This window comes from Trypanosoma conorhini (assembly GCF_003719485.1).
Source record: "Trypanosoma conorhini strain 025E chromosome Unknown Tco_14.4_contig_00311, whole genome shotgun sequence".
NCBI classification, from domain to species: Eukaryota; Euglenozoa; class Kinetoplastea; order Trypanosomatida; family Trypanosomatidae; genus Trypanosoma; species Trypanosoma conorhini.
In genome coordinates, this window is record NW_021704400.1 from 504 (window position 1) to 21,752 (window position 21,249).

Consider the following 21,249-nt stretch of genomic DNA (forward strand, 5'->3'; position numbering starts at 1 on the left):
CTTAGAGGCCATTGTGAAGTTGCTGTTGTTCTTTTTGTATGTTGAAAGAAGTCCGTCAACGTATTTACTTAAAGCAGAGCACAAGAAATCTATAAGGTGCGGTGTATGCGTGTATAGACGCAAAGTGGAGAAAAAAAAGAGAACAAGATAAGAAGCACAAAGCAGAAAAAAAACACAGAGAAGGAAAGGATACAAAGTATAAAGCTGATGACAATATCAAATGTGGTCTTAACACATAAGCCCCGCAATGTAATAAAAGCCAAACCTCGAAGATTTCTTGAAAAGTCCCCACGTAAGACACTTCGCGGCCCACTGCTATTTTTTCCTCCCGAATAGTTTTATTATTATCATTTGACGCCTATCATATTATCAAAAAATTCGCTTTAAACGATGAAGTGAAGCAAATTACTGAGGATCTGCAAAAGCAATAACAGCAATAACTGGTTCTGTCCTAGAAGAACAAAACAAAAAAAAGTTTAAGATGTGGAAGTAAAATGTTATACGTGAAAATAAAAAAAGAATATGATGAGTTTCAAGCCATCCTCAGAAAAAAAACACAAATGGATTTAATCGGGGCCGCGAGGCACAAGTAAAGGCCAAAAACAATTTAACAGTTCGAGAAACAATCATTCGTACTGCCAAAACAGCCGAGCCCAATAAAAGAAAATTGACGCACAATAATGAATATCTTGGCAAAGCGGCACAAATCTGGCAAATGGGGCGGTGGCGTTCAACACGCCGCTCGCCGCCCCCGCGAAGACGGGGGCCCCTCAAAGAACTTGGCCCGACCGCACCGGCCTTGCGCCCGCGCGCAGGCGACGGGAAGGGAGGGACACGCCCGGGGTTTGGAAGCCCCCGTTGCGCCCCGTTCCTGCGGGCCCGTTTATGGGGGGCGCGTGTGCCCGCTTCCTTGCGCTTCGCCCACCCGGGATCCCTCGGCGGGACGGCGCCTCCCAGTATCTGCGCCCGCGGGCGCCGGCCAAGCGCGGTTCCTTCCCGTCACGAGAACCCTCTGTAAGCGGCTCCCGGTACGACACGCGCGCGTCTCCACGGGCAATTTCTTTCTGCTGCTTCTACAAAAACCTGCCAGGACGTGGTTTGCCGCACGGAAAGCCTATTGGTGGGGGTCCGCCTGAGTTAGTTTTTTTCTTTTGTTTGTATGTTTCTTTCGGCCGGGTGTCTGGATAATTCATTGGAAAAAGGCTGCTTAGTGTTACCTCAGCTATAGCAATCCGTTGTCGTTACATGTTATAATGGTATTTAACAATAATAATACTCATACTTTTCCTTGGTGTGCAGCGTCAGCTCAACTTTGGATAAACCGATCTTGACTTCAAATGCAAGTATGTTTCCTTTTTTTTTTGGTTAGGGGGCAGGAAACTGTCAAACTGCAGACTATATCCCTCTCTCTCTCCCTCTATTGCGTTTATTTTCTGTGGTTATATCCTACTTGTTGATTATTATGATCCCTTTATGTCCCCCTTACTGTCGGTGGGCTTGTTTTTCATTTTCATTTCGTACCACATAGGAATCCAAGGTGCGACGATTATAATGGAGCTCCTTCCAAGATATTTGAACGAGATTTCTGATGGGGCTCGAAATAAGCGGCTGGCCGCCTACGAAAAGCTGTCACAGCTGTGCGAACAGGGCTCTCTCAACAATACAGAAGAGTTTGACATGCTTCGAGCTTGCCTTCGTGGATTTGAAGACGCCTCAGAGCGTTGCCGGGAACACTCAGTGAAGATTGTGACACGCGTTCTTCCGCGGCAAAACTCGTCTGTGTTGGATTGGGTTTTACCAGCTATTGTGACTAGGATAGGGGTATCACCTGTTGTAGAGGAAAGTGAGGAACTACGTCTTTTATTATTACGGCTTGCGGTGTTGTGTATGGAAACCTACCCAAATGAAATCGGCCCCCGTAACTACATTGATTTCTTCCAGGTGCTCTTGGAAAACTGTTTGCGTGATGCCTTTCCAGAGCTGAAAAAAGAGGCGTGCCGTGCTTGTGTTCGCCTCTGTGAAATTGAACCTGTAGAATCCAAACATATTGCATTGCCGCTTGCTACCGTGGTCAAATGTTATCTCCTTCATAAACATAGCGTGGTACGGGTGGAGGCTGTACGGGCATTGACGTCACTGATCCATCATGGTGCTGCACAGATTCTTTCGGATGGCAAGGAAGAAGAAGCGAGCAGAACAACGGCTTCCATACTGTTTGTCTTGGCGAATGATCATGCAGAATCGGTGCGTGTCGCTCTTGTGGAGCTGCTTTCAACGGTATTTTTGGATATCATGGAGCGTCTGGAGCAACATCGCAAGTATTTGCCCCACTTGTTGCTGCTAATGACCGATCGCTTTGTCGCCGTGTCAACAAAAGCGTGTACATTATTGGAGAGAATGGGGAAATTGTATATGGTCGACAATGAGGACAACTCCATCGATATAACGAAGCGAAGGGTGACCATGAAGGATATTGAATGGTATGGAGATGATGACTACCCAGATATGAAGTTGACGACAGTTGATACAAATCTGTATCCTCTCTTAAAAGTACGTCCTACCTTGGGAGCACGCTATGTCGTGGCGGAGTCTTTACGTGGATTTATTGAGAAGATATTGGCCGATGTGACAGCCATCGATTGGGTTATCAAGTTCTCTTCTAATAATCGACGGGTGGTTGCTCTACGCATCCTCTGGATGGCTATTTACCACACTGAAAAGTCCGTGGTACAATTTGTGGAGCAGATATTGGGTGTTTTGTATAAATCTTTAAGGGATGATAACCACGACGTTGTTCAAGAGTCGCTTCTTTGCCTGGAAATATTAGGAAAGTTCCTGACACCTGAACAGTATATGCCCTTTCTTACTGGAAAGGGAAATCCAAGAGAGGCTGAAGAAGATATTACTGTATTTGTTCAATCACAGTTCAAGACGATATTGGTGTCACCAGCTAATGGTTCGCCCCCTCCCGCGCCAACGGTTTTTTCAACAGCTGCGATGTCAGTGAAATGCAGCATTTTGGTGGCATTCCGTTACCTCATAGAAGGCTCGAAAGGGTTATTGTCTGCTTCACAGAGTAACCAAATTGTGCAGGTGATGACCTCTCCCGATTTACTGGATAGCGATTGCGAAGCGCTTCTCTGTTCTCTGTTGGATACACTGGGTACAGTAATGCGTGTCCTGGGTGAGCGCGGGTTTGTTCCAACGGCAGCGAATCCCCTACCTCGTGAAGTCGCAGAGGACATGACGCAGAGAACACTGGATTCCATAATGTTTTACGCATTACTGCGTCTGCGAAAGTCTGACTTTCCTTCTGTACGAGAGCGGGTTTCTCGGTGTATAAATGATTTGTCCTCCGTCGTAACGGGAGACGCCGATGGCATCTACGATCTCCACTTTGGGAGGTTGCTGTTTAGATATGGTGTACATATGCCAGTAAGCGCCTTTTCTGATCTTGTGCTGCACTGTAAACATATTGAGAGTTATGCAGAGCAGGTTTCAGACGTATTTCTTGTAAAGCTGAACAATGTTGACTTTACAAAGCGCATTATGGAGGAATTACATTATCTTCGTGCATTGGAGCAACTTTTGTGGGAGCGGCCGCCGTTTTTTACAGGAACTCAATTAGAGGAACTTCTTCGGCTGATTATTCTTCCTTTGGGCGCGTTTCACCCTGGCCGTCAAGCTCATCTACTTAGGAAAGTTGCCCTTGGTTGTTTATGTGCTGTTGTTGAGGAAAAACATCGCTGTCTATTAACTACCTCATTTTCCGACAATGAGTTTGCCCTTTCTTCAAAAGCGGTGACAGTTTGGTGCACTGCCTCGGATGCAGATGATGCGGAGATGCGATTGTTATGTATGGAAAGTGCAGCGAATGTATGCTTTCTGCCTATGAATGCAGGCAGTGCGAATGATATATTTCAGTCGATCTTACTACGGTTTGACGACTCTAGTGACTTTGTGCGAGTAAGAGCTGCTTCCCGGTTGCTGGACGTCTTACAAAAAAAAGACCATGTCTGCCCTATTGTTATTGATCAAATTATAGCACAAGTGGTGCCGTTGGTAAAAAAGGTGTTGATACACCTCGATGATTCAGAGGAGACTGTGGGGTTAAGAGAAGTTCTGGTGGACGTCTTGAAGTGTACCGCAGTTCTTTCACCGCTGACCACTGCAGACCTGGTTCGTGCAGCGCAGAACAAGCACCAGAATCCCACCTACTGCCAAAATATACTATGCTACATAGATTCCCTCTAGAGTTTTTTTAGGCAGGTTTTTTCTTCTTATTTTAATGTTTATTTATTGCCTCCCTCTGGGAGGGGCAATGTTTATCTGTTTTTGCGTGTATAAGGCATAACAAATAGAAAAAGAAAAAAGAAAGGGGTGGTACAACGATTTTTGAGGGGCAATGGTGTAGTATGGTCTTGTCCCCCTCTTCCACCCTCGTAGCGTGCAGGTGTGTACCCTTCCTACCGCTCTCTCTTCTTTTTTTTTTTTTGTCGCGTCACCTTGTTATGTATGTACATATATTCTCTTGATAGTAGTATTACTTCCGTCATCTCCTCTCCTCCCTAAAAACATAAGAGGAAAAGGAAAACAACAACAAAAACAGCGAAAATAAGGATGGAGGTCCCCCATGTTGACTACGACATAAGCATTATGATTCAGGCCGTGAAGGAAGTTCAAGAGCTGTTGAGGTCCAAACAGTTTTCAACGTATTCTGAGCTTGATAAGGAAATAACAGAAACCTTGCGTGGTTATGAATCTCTCGGTGATGGCTTTGAGCGCTTTCGGGTTCATTTAACTAAGGATGCTGCAAGTAGTCATGATTTACAACGTAGTCTTTCGGATATGAATGCCAGATGCGAGGCAAGACTAAAGGATTTTGTGTGGAGCCAAAAGGATCAGATAAATGATATGTTGCCCTTTGTTGGAAGCAGGTCGCGTATTTTGGTTCATGGCTGCGGTGGATTGCTGGCTGTTGCCATTGCTTGCGCCATACAGGAAAGGAGCGGTGTTCATTTTTACATTTGTGAAGGTCGTTCGACAAGCAAAAGGTATCCTGAAGGCACAGGTGTAGCTCTACTAGAAAGGGCGGCACAGACACAGGAAGGGATGCGACTCAAAGAGGCACTGAAGAAATCGTGCACAATTATCCCTGATGCTGGTATGGGTGCCATTATGAGTCGGGTGGATTTTGTGGTAATGGGCGCATACTGTGTGACTGAGCACGGTGGGTTGATACACAGTACCGGGTCGCTACAAATCGCAACTGTTGCATCAGCGATGAATGTCCCTTTTTATGTACTTTGTGAGACATTTAAGTTTGCCCGCATTTTCCCATTGAGTACTGCAGAGCTTAAGCAGCCGGAAGACAGCAATGACGTTCCTCTCGTAGAATTTGTTCCGCCGACGATGATTACATTGGTTTTTTCCGAGAAGGGTATCATGCCACCCTCTGCCGTAACGGATGAAATGTTTAGGTTTCATACCGCCCGTTTTGCACCAGGGAAACGCAAGCATTTGTCTCCTTAAATAAAACATGAATTATGAAAACTTCCCGTTTGCCCGTGTTTCTTTTCTTATTGTGTGTGTGTATTTATTCTCCTCGTTTATGATTGGTGATGTTTTTCATCACTTTCTGTTTACATGGTCCGGTGTATGCATTTATATCTCTGCTGTTTTTTACCTGCTTGCTTGTTTGATTGCATATGTGTGTGTTTTCCCTTACTTCTTACGTTGTAAGTCTTCATTGCGCATTGGCCTATTCTTGTCATTATTTTATAGCCTATTTTGTAAGGCCAAGGCACCACCATGCCCTGTAACTGCCGTCACGGCACAGGATCTCACGATCACCTGCGGGATGGCTTTCTTCAAGGAGGTGTCCTCGGTATAGGATCGCCTTTAAATGAGCAGGTGGATCTGCCTTTTTTGCAGCTGTGGAATGCAAGACACAGCGCCTCTGAAGCGGCTCGTCTTTTCGATCCCAAAATGGAGGATAATCAAGAACCTATCTGTAGCGACGCTGACCCTGAGCTCTTGTTTTTGGTGCCTCTCAAGCAAGTTTGCCGCGTAAGAGGCATTTCCATTCTGGGAACCAACGATGACTTTTCTCCAGCAGAAGTAAAATTATTCTGTAATCCCACTGACGTTGTGGGTTTTGACTCGGTCCGTCGATTGCAACCGCAGGAGGAAGTTCAGTTGGCCCAAGTCCCAGAGGGGGATCGAATAGTATACCGCCTGAACCCGGCGAAATTTTCCAACTGCTCGAGCCTGGGACTTTTTTTTGAGCGGAGTTTTGGGGAGGATGAAACGCACTTACTTCGCATCGACCTTTTCGGTGAATCCACGGGGAGGTCCGTTCATCAAGAATTGGCTACCAATATAGTGTACGAGGCCCAAGCAAATCCAGCGGACCACAAAGTGGCCGATGAACGTTTGAAACCTTTTACAGTGCTCTAGTTGCTTTTTCCCCACCCGCCCCCGCATCGATGAGTATAGGATAGGAAAGTACACCATTGTATTGGATATATTGTTATTATGACTCTTGGCGCAACTGCAATTCTCCCTCTCTTGCAGACACACACACACATGCATACACACTCCGTAAAAATGCGTATCTGCACACTTCTGTTGTTCTTCTTCTTGAAAAGAACGCAAGGAGTATTTCAATAAAAAGAAGAAATGATTAAGCGCCCGGAGGGAACACTGCTTCATGAGCCGTCATGTCCAGGTGCAATTACGCACGAGTTGAGTCTCAACGGGCCAGCACAAGGTGCGAAGCAATTATTTGAACCGGAAGCTGCGGTTCTTGATCCCCAGTTAAGTGAGGCAGTTTCACTTGGAACGACAATTATGGCTGTTTCCTTCAATGGAGGTGTGGTTCTTGCCGCAGATTCTCGCACCTCTACGGGAACCTACGTGGTGAACCGGGCAAGCAATAAGTTGACCAAATTGACTGAGAAAGTGTACTGCTGCCGCAGCGGATCTGCGGCAGATACTCAAGCCCTGGCCGAGCAGACAGCAAATTACCTAGAGAGCTATGAGACGGATACGTCAAAACCGGTGAATGTTGCGACTGCCGCGAACATTTTCCAAAAATTGTGCTATATGAATAAATGGAATATTTCAGCTGGTATTATTGTGGCAGGGTATGATCCTCTAAACGGTGGCTCTGTCTATAGCATCCCTTCTGGTGGATCGTGCGTGAAGTTGGACTACGCCCTGGGTGGAAGCGGATCTATCTTCTTGTATTCCTTTTTCGACGCCAATTACAAACCGGGCATGACTAAGGACGAGTGCGTTCGCTTTTGTCAGCGGGCGGTTGCACATGCCTACAGCCGTGATGGGTCTAGTGGCGGACTGATAAGGACCATTGCCCTTCACCAGGGTGAGCCAGAAGATATGACAATTCCGTGGACCAAGACACCTTATTGCATGGAGAAGGATCCAAAATACCGTGAGTTGTCTGTGCAAAATCCTCCATTCAGCAGTTCTGCAAGGGTAACCGTGAACCAGACTCAATCAGAGGCTAGCTAGGACTTTTATGTTTGTGTTAAACTGTTGATTTTTTTTTGTTTTTGTTTCGTTTTGTTTTTGTTTCTTCTTCTGTATTTAGGAATCCGCGTTGCTGTTTGCCCGGGAGCATGCTTTGCGTTCGCTCAGCAGTCGTGAATGCACGTGGATGGGGGAGTCTTGTGATGCACACACATGGACCCGTTCAGCGATGAATGGAAACATGTATTTGTGCATCTGTCCCGCCATGTGTGCCCTTGTCTGAGTTTCCTTGTTTTTTTTTTAAATACTGGTACTACTTCCTCTTTCCTTCTTCCTCTCTTCCCTCCCTCCCTCTCTCTCTTCCCTCAACGTTATAAATACAACTATCAATAGAAAGGTCATTTGTTTTTGTTTGTTTGTCGTCATTTGTGGATTTGGTTTCCGTTGCTGGTTTCGGAGAGATGCGAGCAAGACTGCTTGGGAAGAGCTTGGCCTCCTTGTATGTACGGCCGCCCGTCACCTGCTACACGGATGCCTGTGAGGCCCCGGTGGCCATGTGGAATGGCGCCATTCCACTGAAGGAGGTTCGTACAATGCAGCGGGGAGTCCCGGTGCGACACGTGGCAAAGCTTTACTCGCACCCCCCGGAAACTGTCCCAACGCGGCTTTCTTTTAATGACATCAATTCGATGTATTGCATTGGAAATGACGAATTGGTGCGGTTCTTTCCAGAGGGTTTGGGAGGCAAAGTGATGCAGTTGATGCCCCCAGGTCACCCCAGAGGGTTTTTGTATCGAAAGGAGGCGCATTTGTTAAACCTGTTCATAGACAAGGTACAGTACTGGCAGGCGAAACACGACGTGCTGAGCTCCCTCACAAATAACAGACCGGGCTTTATCATTGACGGTCCAACAGGATGTGGCAAAAGTGCCCTCATGGCTCAAGTGGTGCACTACGCCCGTTCGAGGAAGCTACTGACGCTATATGTGCCGAACGCGAAAGACTGGACCCACGGAGAATGGTGCTGGCCAAGCACCATCTTACCGGGCTTCTTTGATGCCCCGGATGCCGCTCGATCGTTCCTCCGATATTTTGCAATCGCCAACCGCACTACTTTGCTGTCATGGCGGCTGAAGTGTACCCCAAATGACCTCCCGGTGGAGCAGGGGGAGCGGCAACCACAGAACCTGTATGAACTCTGCGAGTGGGGGCACAAGGCCGTGGCCCCGGCCTCCATTGATCGTCAGAGTGTCTGTATCAAGTTCTTACTCGACGAGATTAGCGAAGAGAAGAAGATTCCCATTGTCATTGTTGTCGATGGGTGGAATCTGTTCTCCCACGATACCCATTTTCGCTATCCGCACCCCGACTTTCTTCGCACGCTCGCTTCCCTAAACGATGGCTCCACCGATGTCGATCTCTATCCGCAGGAGCTGCCTCGTATTCCTGCGGCCCGCCTCAGCTTCGTCCGTGGCCTGAACAAAATGATTCTCTCCAAGGATGAGCCGAATAAGTTCTTCTTTACGTGTACCACAAGAGATTTTAAGCCGTTTGACGGCATCAGCGGTTTTCCAGATGTTGAAACCGATCGTTTCGTGAACAGTCTAGATGAGTACGCCCCGTACGACGCAGAGAAGGACTCTCTATTCCATCCTATTCATCTGGGCAACTTTGACGAGTACGAATTTCGAGCCTTCACTAGATTCCTTGTAAATTCTGGTGAGTTGGCAGGACTTGGCTGGGGGCCCTTGTGGCATTTCTCCAGCAGCTTTGAGCGAAAGCTGTACAAAATAGGGTTTCTCTCCGACCGCAACCCGCAGGGGGTCATTGACCACTACCACCAGGAGTTAGTATGGCGCCAGGAATACCAGCGGACGCGCCAGAAACAGTACCTGCTGCATCGCAATATGGAGCTGGCGGCGTCTGCGAGGAAGACGGGTAGCACTAGACATAACGGGGCGTGACGGGTGGCATTGCCTCTCCCGGCCCACTCTCGTTCTCCTCCATTCGCCCTGTGAGAGAGGACAGGCATGCACAAACCACATGACAGAGGAGGAGGAGGGGGAAGAGAGAGACGTGCAACAATGCCGTTCGAAACAAAAAAGAAAGAATTATACTCGTCTTCCTTTGTTGTTTTGCTGAGATATTTTCGTCTGCACGCGAGAAGTTTTGCTCTTGTTGTTCCTGACGTCTCTGTTTTTGTCGTTCACTCATTATTTTTTTTCTCCCTCCACGTGTGCGGATACATGTATGGACGTTATATGCCGGGCGTAGAACATGCCACGTCGCAGACAGAGACATGGTTACGATTTACAGCGTAGTTTTGACAGTCTAAGGAATTACTATGGGCTTCCACTATTTCAAAGGCATTCCCGCCATGTAGTGTATTCGCTCGGTCTCACCCCTCACTCTCGCCGAAATAGTCTTTCTGAGTATCACATCATTGGCTCATCACGGGAGCAGGCTGTCGTGGAGGTCATGCAGACGTACAACCCCACAGCTCCAACCCGTCAAGTATGCGACAGGTTCTTGGAAGTGGCCGCGTTACTTTCTCTCTACTACGACGCCGTGGACTTGCTCCATCAGATGCCGAAGGGTTGAGCCGGGAGAGGAGAGGGAGGAAGACCATTTCGGTTACTGCGTGGGAGTGACTAATTTGTTTGTGGTGAACCGTGGAGGAGAATAGGAGGTGTAATATGGTGCTTCTGTGTAGGACAGTGATATATATATATATATATATACAACGGACAGAAGGTAATCGTTAAGGGGAATTATTATTGCTGTTATTATTTCTTTCACCCGCCCACGCGCTCTCTCTCTCTCTCTCTCTCTCTCTCCCTTTCTGTCCTTATTTCGCTTGGTGCATATGTGCTTACAACATCATACTCTATAACCTCATTGTCGGGGATGCGAGATAGCAGAAGCCATGATATCCACGTTGGCAGGCGCTGGGGAAATCATTACGGAGGCGTTAGAGACGATACTGAGTGGTGGTAGGATTGCGACGGATAAGTTCTTTGAGGCCCTTCGTAGCGCCGGGAAGCTTCGGGAGGGTCGATGCTTTCTTGAAGAGGTGTCCGGTGGGACGTTGGTCATAGGGCCGTGCAGAGGCCATGCGACTGATTTGGCGCACTACCTGCGCGGTCGCGTCCTGGAGGAGATCATAAATGATAGGCTGAACGTCGTTTTTCTCGGCAATTACGTGGACGGTGGACATAAGTCAATGGAGGTATTGTACCTAGTGGCTCTCATGGTGCAACACTTGCCTGGCGTCGTTGTGCCACTGATAGGCAGACATGAGATGTTCTATCCGTTTCCCCCGGGTCACTTTGGATCCTTAAAGGCTGAGCTACACCTGCGCTCGGTGCAGTATGGGATTCCCTTCGACTTACTAGAACAAACAGTGAAGAACTTCTTTGCCAAGCTTCCCGTGGCCTGTGTTGTGGACAAGCGCTTCTTCTGTTCTTCCAGTGGTCTTGCGTCGGAGTATCGTCGTTTGAATGACATTCGGCAAGAAGTTTCACAATCCCGCCTAAGTGAGTTTGTTCTAAATCAGCCCATGGATGAGGATGAGGAGAAGCTGTCTTCCGGGTGGGCGTTTGTGGGATCGCGAACGGAGACCGGGAGCTCGCTGCGGTATACCTTTAACGCGGCGTCGAACTTCCTGGCGCGTAACGGCCTGTACACGCACATCGGAGGCCTTGAGTACCACATGTACCGCCCGGAGTTTGAGAACTTTGCGCGGTCGAACCACTACGCGGAGTCCACGTATTTTCCCGGCTGGCTGCTGGGACGAATACACCATGAATTTCGAGTGCCAGCCTCCATTATGATTTTTTCAGCCTCTCGCTTCTGCGGGATAAATCAAAACTACGGCTGCGTGGTGGCAATCCTGGGAGGGACGCTGGAGCTGCGACAGTTTGGAGCATGTGTGAGGCGTCCACTTATTATGCCTGGTGAGGAGGGCCACGCCTTTTCCTGGTCGCTGGGGCTGGTGGAGACGGCGGTGAGGGCCATCCTCAATGATTTGCTGTTTGCTGACATCCCCCAGTTGACGGATGATGACGGCGGCAAAGCCCGCGACACCTCCGCGGAGGAGACGCAAAAAATTACGTCAAGGTACAGGCGCATGTGCCAACTACTGAAAAGTCACGCACTCCCAATGCCGCGCTAGGCCGCTTATTTGTCCACGTCTCTTTCTGCAGTCTTCATTTGCTTGTACGATGATGATGATGATTATTATTATTATTTTTTTTTATTCATTGCTGCTGTTGCTATGCGTTGCATCGGAGTGAACTGCACGTTCGTCTCGGACAACCCCAACGGGAAGGCGCCAGCGAGAGGGACGGAGCATAACGCGTTGGAGCGAGAGGGAGAAGCAGTAAGTCATGTCTGTGTGCGCGGGGATAAGTTTGGGGAGGAGCAGGAGGGGGTTTTCAGCGTGAAGCCCGACGTTTGTGCAGAGTTGCGTGGAGGCGCAGTGTTGCTTGTTTGTTTTGGCTGCGTCTCCCACTTTTCTCGGCAGTGGCTAAAGGAGGTTGAGACAAGCCAGCGGCAATCAACAAGAAGAAAAAAAAAGCAACGGATAGTAAATAGACACACACACACACACACGCACATAATATATAAAAGGCCCATGTCGCAGCCGGAGTTCTCACTGCTGTCTCAGCTGGGGGTTTCGGTTCCCGATGCGTCTCCGCAGCCGCTGCAGACGCCGGGAAGTTGCGAGGGAACGTACCGCGTGCTGGCTCCGTGCGTGCGGCCGCCTGTGAAAGGGGCAGTGGCCGCGCAAGTGGCTTCGCCGCGTCGTTTTCCGGCCGCACCTCTTGCCGACTACAGTGGAGAGGTGATGACGGCGAGGGGAAGGGGCGGTCGCCCGGACACCGAGTACCTCATCTACAACGCGAGGGTACCGTCTATTCGGGCGGTCAACCTGCAGCTGATGGAGGAGCAACGGCGCAGGCGCGAAGAGGAAACCGCGTCTCGGATGTCGCCTGACAAACTTTTTATTCAGCCACGTGACAGCGAAGACGTGGCTCGACGACGTGTTTTAGAGCACCTGCAGCGCATTAACCGGGAGGAGGCGCAGCGCAGGGTAGAGGAGAGGGAACGCGAGCGGAAGCGGCGGTTAGAGAGTGAGCTGGCGGAATTAAGGGCGGTTGAAGAGGCCGCCGCCAAGGAGGCCGCCGCGCTTCTGGCAAAGAAGCAAGCAGAACGCCATTCCATGCAACAGGCCTCAGTAGAGGCGATGCAGCGCAAGCGACGAGAGGCTGCTGATGTCGACGGTTCTCTAGCGGCGCGGTGTGCCGCCTTTCCCTGGGACACGGTTTCCCCCGACGAGACAGCGCGGCGGGAGAAGTGTTTGTCCCTCCTGGATGCCAACCGAGAGCTGGCCGCGCTGAAAAAAAAGGAGCGGCAAACACGAGAGATGGAGGATAGAGTCAAGGAAAAGGCGGCGTTGGCGGAGGTGCGTGCACAGGAGGAAAAAGAAACAAGACGCGCACTGGAGAAGAAGCGATGCCTGTACGAGGAGCGGCGAAGCGCAAGCGTGGGAGCTGAGGTAAAAACTACACGTGCCGCAGTAGAGCCGAGCGACCGCTGTGCTGGTTGGCTTCAGCAGAGCGCGCGGGAGGAGGCGGAGGCGGTGGCGCGGCGCGAGCGACAGCGGGAGTTGATGGAGGCAAACAAACAGATGGCGAAGGAAACAAAAATGCGACGTGCCGAGGACGCGGCGAGACAACTGCAAGAGGAACGGAAAAGGCTGCAGGAGTCTGAGAGGGCGTACAGGCAGGAGATCGAACGTAGCCGGGCGGAAAAGCGCAGGCAGCGGGATGCACTTAGCCAAGCCGCTCTCAAGGCGGCCGCGGAGCGCCGCGCAAAGGGACGAGTCTCAGAGAAGGATGTCTTGAGCCTCGGCCTATTCCAAGAAGATTCCTCCAAGGTGGAAAAGGAGAGACGGCGGCGAGAAAAGTTCTACCGCGAAGCACTAAAGAGGGAGATTGAGAATGCGCGGGAGGCACGTCGTGAGGCAAGGGAGCGGGAGACGGTGGAAGAGAAACGACTTCTTGATTTGTGTGAAGCTGAGGCGAGGCGCACGCTGGAAGGAGACCGGGCGAGGGACGCGGAAAGGCGTGATACGTACCGGAGGGAACTGGAGGCTCAAATTCGCTCAAAGAAGACGGAAGCAACTTGCGAGGTTCCTGCGACGCACCGTGGTCCTGTGATGAAAGTGCTGTACCGGTGCCCTGTGACAGGAGACTTGCTGCCGCCGAGTCAATTCGGCATTCCGTCTACTCGACAGCGTCGAGCGGGGTGGAGCTGGTAGCGGGGACGATGTGACTAGACTGGGGGAGACATGGATTACTCTCAGCGGCGGCGGGTGCCGCTGCCACGGCAGTGTGTGGCCCCTTGCCACCTTACCTCACTCTGTGCGACTGGAAATTTCCTCTTAAGTCCGTCTTGTAAACTCTGGAACAGGGGGAACGGGGAAGAAAGAGAGAGGTCTGCAGTGTTGTTGTTTACTGCGTGCGTGTATTCTTGCCATTGAGAGGGGGAGGGGGTTGTCTTTGATGCGTACATTATTGACTCATTCGCTGTTTTTGTGTGCTCAGCTCACATTTGTTTGTTTGCTTGTCTGTTGTTGTTGTTGTTTTTTGGTTTCATGCTGTGGTGCTGATGGCGGTGGTGGCGGTGGCGGTGGCGGGGAGGTGGTGTGCACTTCTGTGTGTGTGTGTGTGTGGAGGGTTTGTGTCTCATGATTTACTTCTCTCCTTCTTCGCACTGTGGCTGCCCACCCACGCTGGCAGGGGTGTGGGAGGGAGGGAGCGAAAGGTTGTGTGTCTGCTGGGACTTTACTCTTCCAACACGGCAATGAAAGTGACAGATGATGAGATTGCCGAGCTGGAGAGGAACTGCATCTCGCTTTACTATCAGTCCTCTTGCGTCGGCGAGGCTGCTGACCGCGGTGTGACCGCCACGATGGCCTCCATCGCCTGCCACTCGCTTTCTTTGGCCCTTCAGGCACTGGCCGTCGCCCTCGTCACGCTTTGCTGGGCGCACTCCTGAGGAAGGAATTGCCGCGGATGCGCAGTACGACATCACACAGATTTTCTTCTTAATCATTCCCCTCATTTTTTTTGTTCCTGTTCTTGGGCGACTTGGCTTTGTTGTTGTTGTTGTTGTTTTTGTTCTGCTCTTTCTTTCTTCCTCTCTCTCCCTTGTTGCTGTTTCCCAGAATTGGACTGTCGCTCATCTGCTTGCGCGGGTTCTGCTGTGTGGCATGCGAGGCGGCCACTGAGGACGGGGTGGGGCGTAGTTGTGCATCGTTGTTTCCTCCTCGTGCGTGTATGCGTGTGGGGAAATGGGGAGTGCGAGGGTTTGTGCGACTTCAACCACATGTTCTTTTGTTGCGTTTTTGTTTCCTCGCACATTGCCTTCACACAGGCATAGATCTTTTCGTTGGGCACGTTGGGTGCGCGGGCTGCGTTGGACTGGGGCCGGCGCGACGCATTTGCCTCTTGCCCCGGATGCAATCCGTGCTTCCGTACACGCTGAACCCGCAGCGCATGACGGGGTGCGAAAAGGTAAAGGTTCTGAATCCCCACACAGCCGCTCTGACAGGCCCAATGATAACAGTGCGTGAGCCGAGTCTTGTCAGTGGGGGGCTGTTGCACAACTGGGACGCCAACGCCGCGGCCGCACACCTGTCAACGCTGAAGACGGTGCACACCTGGGATCTCTCATGGACGGAGAAGGAGGCCTACTGGGAGAAGAACGTTGGGCGCTGCGCCGGCCCGGAGGAGGTGGAGGACCTGCTTCCCGCAAAGTGGATCGGCTACAACGTGAACAGTGACGTCGACGAGACACTGGCGCTGGTCTGTAAGCTCTGCACGGCGCTCGTAGACAAGTTTGTCTCTCTCTCACGCGGAGATAATGCTAATGTCTCAACCGCAAAGTGGCGCCAGCGGCAGACGCTTTACGACCGTCTGGGGGCCGTCATTGAATTGCTGGAGGCCTCCATTGGGGAGGCAATTCCCATTTTGCGTCTCCGTGATCCGGAGTTTGTGCGGGACTGCTGGCGGCAGCTGCAGGACGAGGAGAGGATGGACATTATGTCTGCCCTCAACGCCGCAGAAACGAAGGAGGCTTCTCGTCGCTGAAATTTTGTATCACTAGAGATGGGCTAGAGGCGGAGCGGCGCGGTGGGGTAGAGAGATGGATGGGTAGACAGACGGCGTCTCTTTGGTGTGGCGGCTGGACGCTTTGCGTGGCTGCGCGTGCGACATTACTGCAAAGGCGGAAGAAACAGAAGGCTTGCCTTTGACTTTGTGTTGGCCCACATTTAGAAGGAAATATTTTTGGAGCTGATGCACGTCTACCATTCCACCACGCTCCGCCCATGTTGTGGTTGTTTTTGTTGTTGTTGCCCCTTGCGGCTCCCCTTTCATTTTATTTATTATTTTTATTTTTGCTTTCCTCCTCCAGCCGTACTCGCTTCACCCCATTCTCTCCCGTCGACCACCAACCCCCCTTCCTTGTTGCGCCTTTCTTCTTCTTGCTCTGCGCACGAGGAAGCAGCAATGCGACGGTGCTTTACGACGCGGCTTACGTTTCAGCGCCTGCTCTGCGGCGACGCGTTGCCACTGAACGACGCCACGGCGGTGCAGGAGGCGGCGCTGGCCTTCCGCGCGCGCTACCCCGTTGTCCCGCTCCCCGTCCCCATTGGGGCCGCCCTGGGTAGGAGCTACCTGCTGCAGGGCGAACCGAGACGGGCGGCGGCCCTGCTTGCCGCGCATCCATCGACACGGGCGCTTGCGGAGGCGACGCGGCAGCTGCTTACGCACGAGAGCAGCTTGGACGCGGAGGCACTTCTGCAGTTTGTTGACGCCGTCCGCCCCGTCTCCTCGGTGGTTGCGTGCGACTTTCTCGGCGTTTTTGCGGGGCGTCTGGCGAAGGCCGGGAAGGCGCAGGATGTGAAGCAGCGGCTGATGCGAGACGTGCGCGAGGTGCCGCACCTTGCCGGCTCCCTCCTTCGCCCCTTGACGGAGCTGAGCGACCCGGCCAGCGCGGAGGACAGGCGCGGCGTGACGGAGGCCGTGAACATCGCCCTGACGCGGTCGTTCGTTAGCCCAAGGGACTACGGCCACGTGCTCCTGCTGCTCGCGCGCGGCGGCGAGCACCGCAAGGTGCTGGCCTTCTGGTCGTGGATGCGGCACTCCTCGGCCCGGTGGGACCAAACGGCGGCCTCCGCCGTGATTGTGTCGGCCTCGCTCTCGCGCAAAATGAACGCCGCCATTGCCGCCATTCAGAGCTTGGCAGAGGCCAACGAAGACCCCACCATCGAGGCGCAGCGGCAGTTTATACAATACTTGGCCTCCCGTTTTCCGCCCCTGTCGCGCTACGCAGATCAACTCGTGACACACTGGCACACCGACGCGCAGTTGTGGACGACGGAAGCGCGGGTGGTGGGGGTGGAGCTGCTCTTCGCGTACTACCACGCCAAGGAGTACGAGCCGCTGCGGGATTGGCTGATTAGAGCCGCGACGAAGGCCGTCACAGATGCGGCAAAGCAGTCCATACTCCGAGTGAAGGGTATACCCTACATTATGCGACATTTTGCGTCGAACATAGCTGAGGAGCCATGGCTGCAGGATTTTTATCTTGCCGGGATGCAGATGGAAGACCTTGGCGAGCACCCGCAGCTTTTGGGGCTGCTGGCAAGTCTCGCGCGCCACACGAAGGCAGAGGAGGAATTTCTAGACGCCATCAAAGGCTTGAAGATGAGTGTGGAGGCCTTTGATGAGATGGCAACATTTGTGGCGGATGACATCTGCTTTAGAAATGCGGAAAACACGCTGCATTTTATTCACAGCATGGCGGAGGCGTTGTCGCAGCAGGTTCCCACGAATGTGCGCGGCTGGCTGCAGCTTCTTGGGCAAAGATAAGCGACGATACTTGTGTGGGCCCCTTTTTTCTTCCGTTGGCGCTTCCTCTGCTGCTTCGACACCATGGCGATGAGCTACGCTGCTGAGAGCCTGCGATGCGGGGGGGAAGAAATAAGGAAGAAGGAGGAGGGGAGAAACAAAAAAAAAACTGAGTGGCTGTGCGTGGGTTGAAATAATCGGCGGAAATTCTCGCATTGTGCGTCTGCGCGTGTGGTGAAGGCCTTCGTCGCCTCCTCCCAGGAGCCTCCCAATTATTCTTTTTTTTTTTTGTTCTTGTGGTTTCTTCCATCGCTGCGGCGCTTGCTGGTGCAGTCCCATGTTGTGTGGCCGGTTGGCGGTGTGGGCGCGGGGGAGGAACAGAGAAGGAAGGGAAAACAGAGAGCACAAGTCATGCCGGGGGCTGGGCGTGGCAGACTGGGGAGTCCCAGCGCACCTCGCACGCGAGCCGCCACGCCTCCCCTGCACTTGCCGTGAGGCGTGGGCGCACGCCGCGAGTGTGTCGGCGCAGCTGTGAGAGAAACACCGCAGCAAAAATGCACCAAAAAGGCGGGGGTTTTGTGCCTGCCGCCTCGTTCTCTCCGGTCCCAAAGAAGGCGGCAACCGCCGCTTTACATGCCAAGTGGGCGGATGCTCTGAGGTCAAGCCCCTGTTGAGTGGACTGACTTGGCTGCTGCTGCTGCTTGTTTCACTCCGTTGATGGGTGTCATGGCAGCTGCTGAAGGTCCTCGCTCTTGTCATCCTTTTTTTTTTTGTCGATTTCTCTCTTTCCGCGTCTGTGTACGCGGTGTGTTTCACTCCGTGGCTCCAGGAGGTCCAGAGGGTGGAATGTGCAACTCGCCTCTTTTGGTCGACCAACACGCGTGCCCTTCCTTCTTCACGCCGCGGCAGCACCGCAGCGCGGAATCCCGCGCGGACACGTTGAGGGGCCTGCCGCTCTCGCTCCGGGACGTGGCGCCGGGCAGCGCCTTTCCGCCGGGTGACGCGACAGGGCCCTTCGCCCCGTCACCGGCGCCGCTTTCGGCGCGCCGTCAAGGGCGTTCAAACCGCGAGGTGTACGAGGCGATGCTGCGGCGCGACGCGATGGCGGCGGAGCGCAAGGAGGAGGCACGCAGGACGGCCTTGCAGCGGGAGCTGTCCCGCTGCCGCCCCACACCACGCATCAGTGCCATGGGCCACAACCTCCCACGCGACACAGACATCATCGAGCGGCTGGAGCGCGTGCACGAGGAGAAGCAGAGGCTTGACGAATGCAGGCGACAGGGGCGGGAGCGGGAGCAGCAGCAGGACATGGCGGGGTGGTTCGTGCCAAATATCACCGATATGGGGCACTGCGCGGAGGGTCGTGCCCTGCAGGCGTCTGTGGAGTATCCGCAGCGCCGTCATCAACGGGAGCAGGAACAGGCGCGGCTCGCTGAAGCCCTCAGACGCCGCCGTTTGGAAGCGGAGATGGCGGAAGTGTACGGCGCGCCGAAAATAAACCTTCGCAGCGCAGAACTTGTGCGGCGTGCACGGGCGCGCAGTGGAGGTGGCGAAGCGTTTAATGCTGACGCCGTGCTGGAGCGCGCGGCGCTAGCGCGACTTGCGCTGTGGGAAATACACGCACGCCGCGAGGCGGAGTTATCGCCGTTTTCGCCGCGTATCACGGCTTACGCTGCGGGGATGAGGCGCAGCGGCAACGTCGTTGACCGACTGCTCTTCAGCGCGGAGACGCAAAACCCGCGACAGAGCGGCGGCGCAAGGCGCGCACGTAGCGAGCCTCGGTTGCAGCCCCAAAGTGGCGGCCCCGCTTTTCCACGCGGGCAAAGCACCGACCCGCGTGACGCGGCGGGGCGGCGCGGGCGGCACTGCGGCCCCAATAGGACTCCGGCGGACTCCGGCGCGAGCTCCATGGAGGAGCGGCAGCGTCAGTACCAACTGCGGCGTGAGGAGAAGATCCGCGCCGTATTTGAGGCGGAGCGACGGCTGCACACGCCGAACATCAACCCCATCTCGGAAATGCTCGCCGCGAGCCTTCCCGTGTCCTCCACCGAGCGCCTCATGGCGGGCCGCAGACGTGGCGACAGCGCAATCGTTCCGGCGGGCGACGGCAGCAGACTCGCATCAGGCCGCCGCTCGTTCTGGTCTGACGCCAGGGACGGGCAGCGGCACAGGGGCGCCAGTGCCCAGGACGACGGCCCCGAGGAGTACGTCTCGCCCATTCAATCCTCGGGCTGGGTAGGCAGAAGGACTCCGCAGAAGCGCGGCAATGCGAAAATGTACGAAAGAATGCGTCGTTGGAAGCAGCGACGGGACGACAAGGTCCAGGAGATGCGCCACGAGCTGCAGGAAGAGAAGGCGCGGCAGTTAATGCTCTCAGCGTGCGCTACACAGAAGGGTGTGAAGGACGCCCCGGCTTTGCCTGAGACGTGCCGTGGAAAATTGTTCCCTGAGGGCTGCGCGACTCCGCGAGCACCGACAGGGGAGACCGAAAGCGCCAGAACACCTGTTGTGCTTTCGTTATTAAAACAGTCATGACGATGGCACGTATTGGGGCAATTGTAAGGCGGGTTTACACCCGCGCGAACCCCCTCGTTCCTTTATTGGTTGTTATTACACACAAACACAAACACAAACACTCTCCCTCTCTCATTCCCTCACTTCACTCTGCTGCTGCTGCTGCTTTCTGCGCGTTGTTTCAGGCTTCCCACACAATGCGCGCTATCGACCTTAATTCCCTCCACCACGTGTTGTGTGTGTCAGTTTATTCTTAACCGTTTCACTTATAAACATGGATTATTATTGTTATTACTATTTTCTGCATGTGTGAGTGTTGATTAGCGAGTTGCGTGAGCGTAAGCTGTCGCTCTCTGCGGGCGACGCTCCGCCACGTTGTCGCCGCCGGACTGTCGCCTCTCCCGTCCCCCGCATGCGTGGCGTGTGCGTTGCTCCCCACTTCCGTTCCTGAGCCCATCGCCACCCGCATTTGTTTGTCCCTTCACTTTTCTTTGCACACACACAAACGCAGAAGGTGTAGGAGGCTCAACGCTGATTGCTGTCGCCGTGCGCCTTGGGGGCTCTGCGGCTGCCATCGCCAACAACACAGACACTCACTCGCACACAACCGTCGCGGCCTGCGCGGACCCGCCGCAAGGAGGGAAAGAAGAGGGTGAGAGAGCGGCTACGGCTCAACATGTCCCGGCGTCTGTTTTCCTCGGCGGTGCTGCTGCTTCTTTGCTGCGTGCTAATATGCTGCGGCGGCTGTGGGGCTGAGACCAACGCTGCGAAGACGCAGGAGACGTCGAGGGAGGTTGAGCTCTTCAAACCGGGGGAAACTCCAGTGTTTGCTGCTGGAGAAGAGGGCGAAAGTAGCTCTCTTTACGGAAGTGTCTCCTCATTCCTCAGCCACTCCCTTCTTGACGTGAAGGGTGTGATGGTTGCCCTTGCCATCGGCGAACACGGCAGCGGTGACAGCAACGCGCGTCCCGGGATTTGGGCCAAGTACAGTGCGTACGGGGCAGATGTGAAGTTGAAAGAGGACGCCGCATGGGAAGGAAAAGCGTGGAAGACGCAGCTTGTGACCAAGCGACCGGAAGAAGAGGGCTACCGTGTACTACCGCCTGGCCCCAAGGCCGTGGTGAAGGACAATAAAATACATCTGCTCGTGTCAGCAGTGACGAAGGCACGCATTTCTTTGGGTGAAGTTCACTGGGGCCTTGCGTTGATTGTTGGTGAAGTTCATGGGCCCGGGGAAGGGCGGGAAGAGCAAGGAGTCTCGTGGAGTAAACCCCGGCGTTGGATTCCGTGATTGCCGAAGAGATGCGGCAGCAGTCGT

The 21,249-nt window shown here is 53.3% G+C and overlaps 13 protein-coding genes across 13 annotated transcripts, besides 15 other annotated features; all 13 read left to right on the forward strand.

The window, feature by feature from the left end:
- Positions 1-1,136: 1,136 nt before the first annotated feature.
- Positions 1,137-1,169: a microsatellite.
- A 382-nt stretch (positions 1,170-1,551) lies between these two features.
- Positions 1,552-4,254, forward strand: Tco025E_05374 (HEAT repeat containing 2; the record flags this gene model as incomplete). The annotated part of the gene is made up of 1 exon (XM_029372273.1): positions 1,552-4,254. The coding sequence occupies one exon, from the start codon at positions 1,552-1,554 to the stop codon at positions 4,252-4,254; it is 2,703 nt and encodes a 900-aa protein (XP_029227600.1).
- Positions 4,255-4,570: 316 nt separating this feature from the next.
- Positions 4,571-4,608: a sequence feature (A-rich).
- A 12-nt stretch (positions 4,609-4,620) lies between these two features.
- Positions 4,621-5,532, forward strand: Tco025E_05375 (translation initiation factor eIF-2B alpha subunit; the record flags this gene model as incomplete). The annotated part of the gene is made up of 1 exon (XM_029372274.1): positions 4,621-5,532. One exon carries the CDS (start codon positions 4,621-4,623, stop codon positions 5,530-5,532), a length of 912 nt encoding a protein of 303 aa, XP_029227601.1.
- A 279-nt stretch (positions 5,533-5,811) lies between these two features.
- Tco025E_05376 (putative PITH domain-containing protein 1-like) lies at positions 5,812-6,459 on the forward strand (the record flags this gene model as incomplete). Its single annotated transcript, XM_029372275.1, has 1 exon — positions 5,812-6,459. One exon carries the CDS (start codon positions 5,812-5,814, stop codon positions 6,457-6,459), a length of 648 nt encoding a protein of 215 aa, XP_029227602.1.
- Positions 6,460-6,573: 114 nt separating this feature from the next.
- Positions 6,574-6,600: a microsatellite.
- An 81-nt stretch (positions 6,601-6,681) lies between these two features.
- Positions 6,682-7,536, forward strand: Tco025E_05377 (proteasome beta-1 subunit; the record flags this gene model as incomplete). Its single annotated transcript, XM_029372276.1, has 1 exon — positions 6,682-7,536. One exon carries the CDS (start codon positions 6,682-6,684, stop codon positions 7,534-7,536), a length of 855 nt encoding a protein of 284 aa, XP_029227603.1.
- A 28-nt stretch (positions 7,537-7,564) lies between these two features.
- Positions 7,565-7,613: a microsatellite.
- A 197-nt stretch (positions 7,614-7,810) lies between these two features.
- Positions 7,811-7,861: a microsatellite.
- A 94-nt stretch (positions 7,862-7,955) lies between these two features.
- Tco025E_05378 (uncharacterized protein) lies at positions 7,956-9,458 on the forward strand (the record flags this gene model as incomplete). Its single annotated transcript, XM_029372277.1, has 1 exon — positions 7,956-9,458. The coding sequence occupies one exon, from the start codon at positions 7,956-7,958 to the stop codon at positions 9,456-9,458; it is 1,503 nt and encodes a 500-aa protein (XP_029227604.1).
- Positions 9,459-9,543: 85 nt separating this feature from the next.
- Positions 9,544-9,568: a microsatellite.
- A 203-nt stretch (positions 9,569-9,771) lies between these two features.
- Tco025E_05379 (uncharacterized protein) lies at positions 9,772-10,095 on the forward strand (the record flags this gene model as incomplete). Its single annotated transcript, XM_029372278.1, has 1 exon — positions 9,772-10,095. The coding sequence occupies one exon, from the start codon at positions 9,772-9,774 to the stop codon at positions 10,093-10,095; it is 324 nt and encodes a 107-aa protein (XP_029227605.1).
- A 119-nt stretch (positions 10,096-10,214) lies between these two features.
- Positions 10,215-10,235: a microsatellite.
- A 69-nt stretch (positions 10,236-10,304) lies between these two features.
- Positions 10,305-10,331: a microsatellite.
- Positions 10,332-10,420: 89 nt separating this feature from the next.
- Tco025E_05380 (kinetoplastid-specific phospho-protein phosphatase) lies at positions 10,421-11,668 on the forward strand (the record flags this gene model as incomplete). The annotated part of the gene is made up of 1 exon (XM_029372279.1): positions 10,421-11,668. One exon carries the CDS (start codon positions 10,421-10,423, stop codon positions 11,666-11,668), a length of 1,248 nt encoding a protein of 415 aa, XP_029227606.1.
- A 49-nt stretch (positions 11,669-11,717) lies between these two features.
- Positions 11,718-11,758: a microsatellite.
- Positions 11,759-12,090: 332 nt separating this feature from the next.
- Positions 12,091-12,113: a microsatellite.
- A 17-nt stretch (positions 12,114-12,130) lies between these two features.
- Tco025E_05381 (uncharacterized protein) lies at positions 12,131-13,819 on the forward strand (the record flags this gene model as incomplete). Its single annotated transcript, XM_029372280.1, has 1 exon — positions 12,131-13,819. The coding sequence occupies one exon, from the start codon at positions 12,131-12,133 to the stop codon at positions 13,817-13,819; it is 1,689 nt and encodes a 562-aa protein (XP_029227607.1).
- A 293-nt stretch (positions 13,820-14,112) lies between these two features.
- Positions 14,113-14,148: a microsatellite.
- Positions 14,149-14,169: 21 nt separating this feature from the next.
- Tco025E_05382 (uncharacterized protein) lies at positions 14,170-14,559 on the forward strand (the record flags this gene model as incomplete). The annotated part of the gene is made up of 1 exon (XM_029372281.1): positions 14,170-14,559. One exon carries the CDS (start codon positions 14,170-14,172, stop codon positions 14,557-14,559), a length of 390 nt encoding a protein of 129 aa, XP_029227608.1.
- Positions 14,560-14,657: 98 nt separating this feature from the next.
- Positions 14,658-14,683: a microsatellite.
- A 337-nt stretch (positions 14,684-15,020) lies between these two features.
- Positions 15,021-15,653, forward strand: Tco025E_05383 (uncharacterized protein; the record flags this gene model as incomplete). Its single annotated transcript, XM_029372282.1, has 1 exon — positions 15,021-15,653. One exon carries the CDS (start codon positions 15,021-15,023, stop codon positions 15,651-15,653), a length of 633 nt encoding a protein of 210 aa, XP_029227609.1.
- A 240-nt stretch (positions 15,654-15,893) lies between these two features.
- Positions 15,894-15,919: a microsatellite.
- Positions 15,920-16,073: 154 nt separating this feature from the next.
- Positions 16,074-17,438, forward strand: Tco025E_05384 (uncharacterized protein; the record flags this gene model as incomplete). Its single annotated transcript, XM_029372283.1, has 1 exon — positions 16,074-17,438. The coding sequence occupies one exon, from the start codon at positions 16,074-16,076 to the stop codon at positions 17,436-17,438; it is 1,365 nt and encodes a 454-aa protein (XP_029227610.1).
- An 825-nt stretch (positions 17,439-18,263) lies between these two features.
- Positions 18,264-19,952, forward strand: Tco025E_05385 (uncharacterized protein; the record flags this gene model as incomplete). The annotated part of the gene is made up of 1 exon (XM_029372284.1): positions 18,264-19,952. One exon carries the CDS (start codon positions 18,264-18,266, stop codon positions 19,950-19,952), a length of 1,689 nt encoding a protein of 562 aa, XP_029227611.1.
- Positions 19,953-20,029: 77 nt separating this feature from the next.
- Positions 20,030-20,053: a microsatellite.
- Positions 20,054-20,081: 28 nt separating this feature from the next.
- Positions 20,082-20,098: a microsatellite.
- Positions 20,099-20,607: 509 nt separating this feature from the next.
- Tco025E_05386 (trans-sialidase) lies at positions 20,608-21,222 on the forward strand (the record flags this gene model as incomplete). The annotated part of the gene is made up of 1 exon (XM_029372285.1): positions 20,608-21,222. One exon carries the CDS (start codon positions 20,608-20,610, stop codon positions 21,220-21,222), a length of 615 nt encoding a protein of 204 aa, XP_029227612.1.
- Positions 21,223-21,249: the final 27 nt, after the last annotated feature.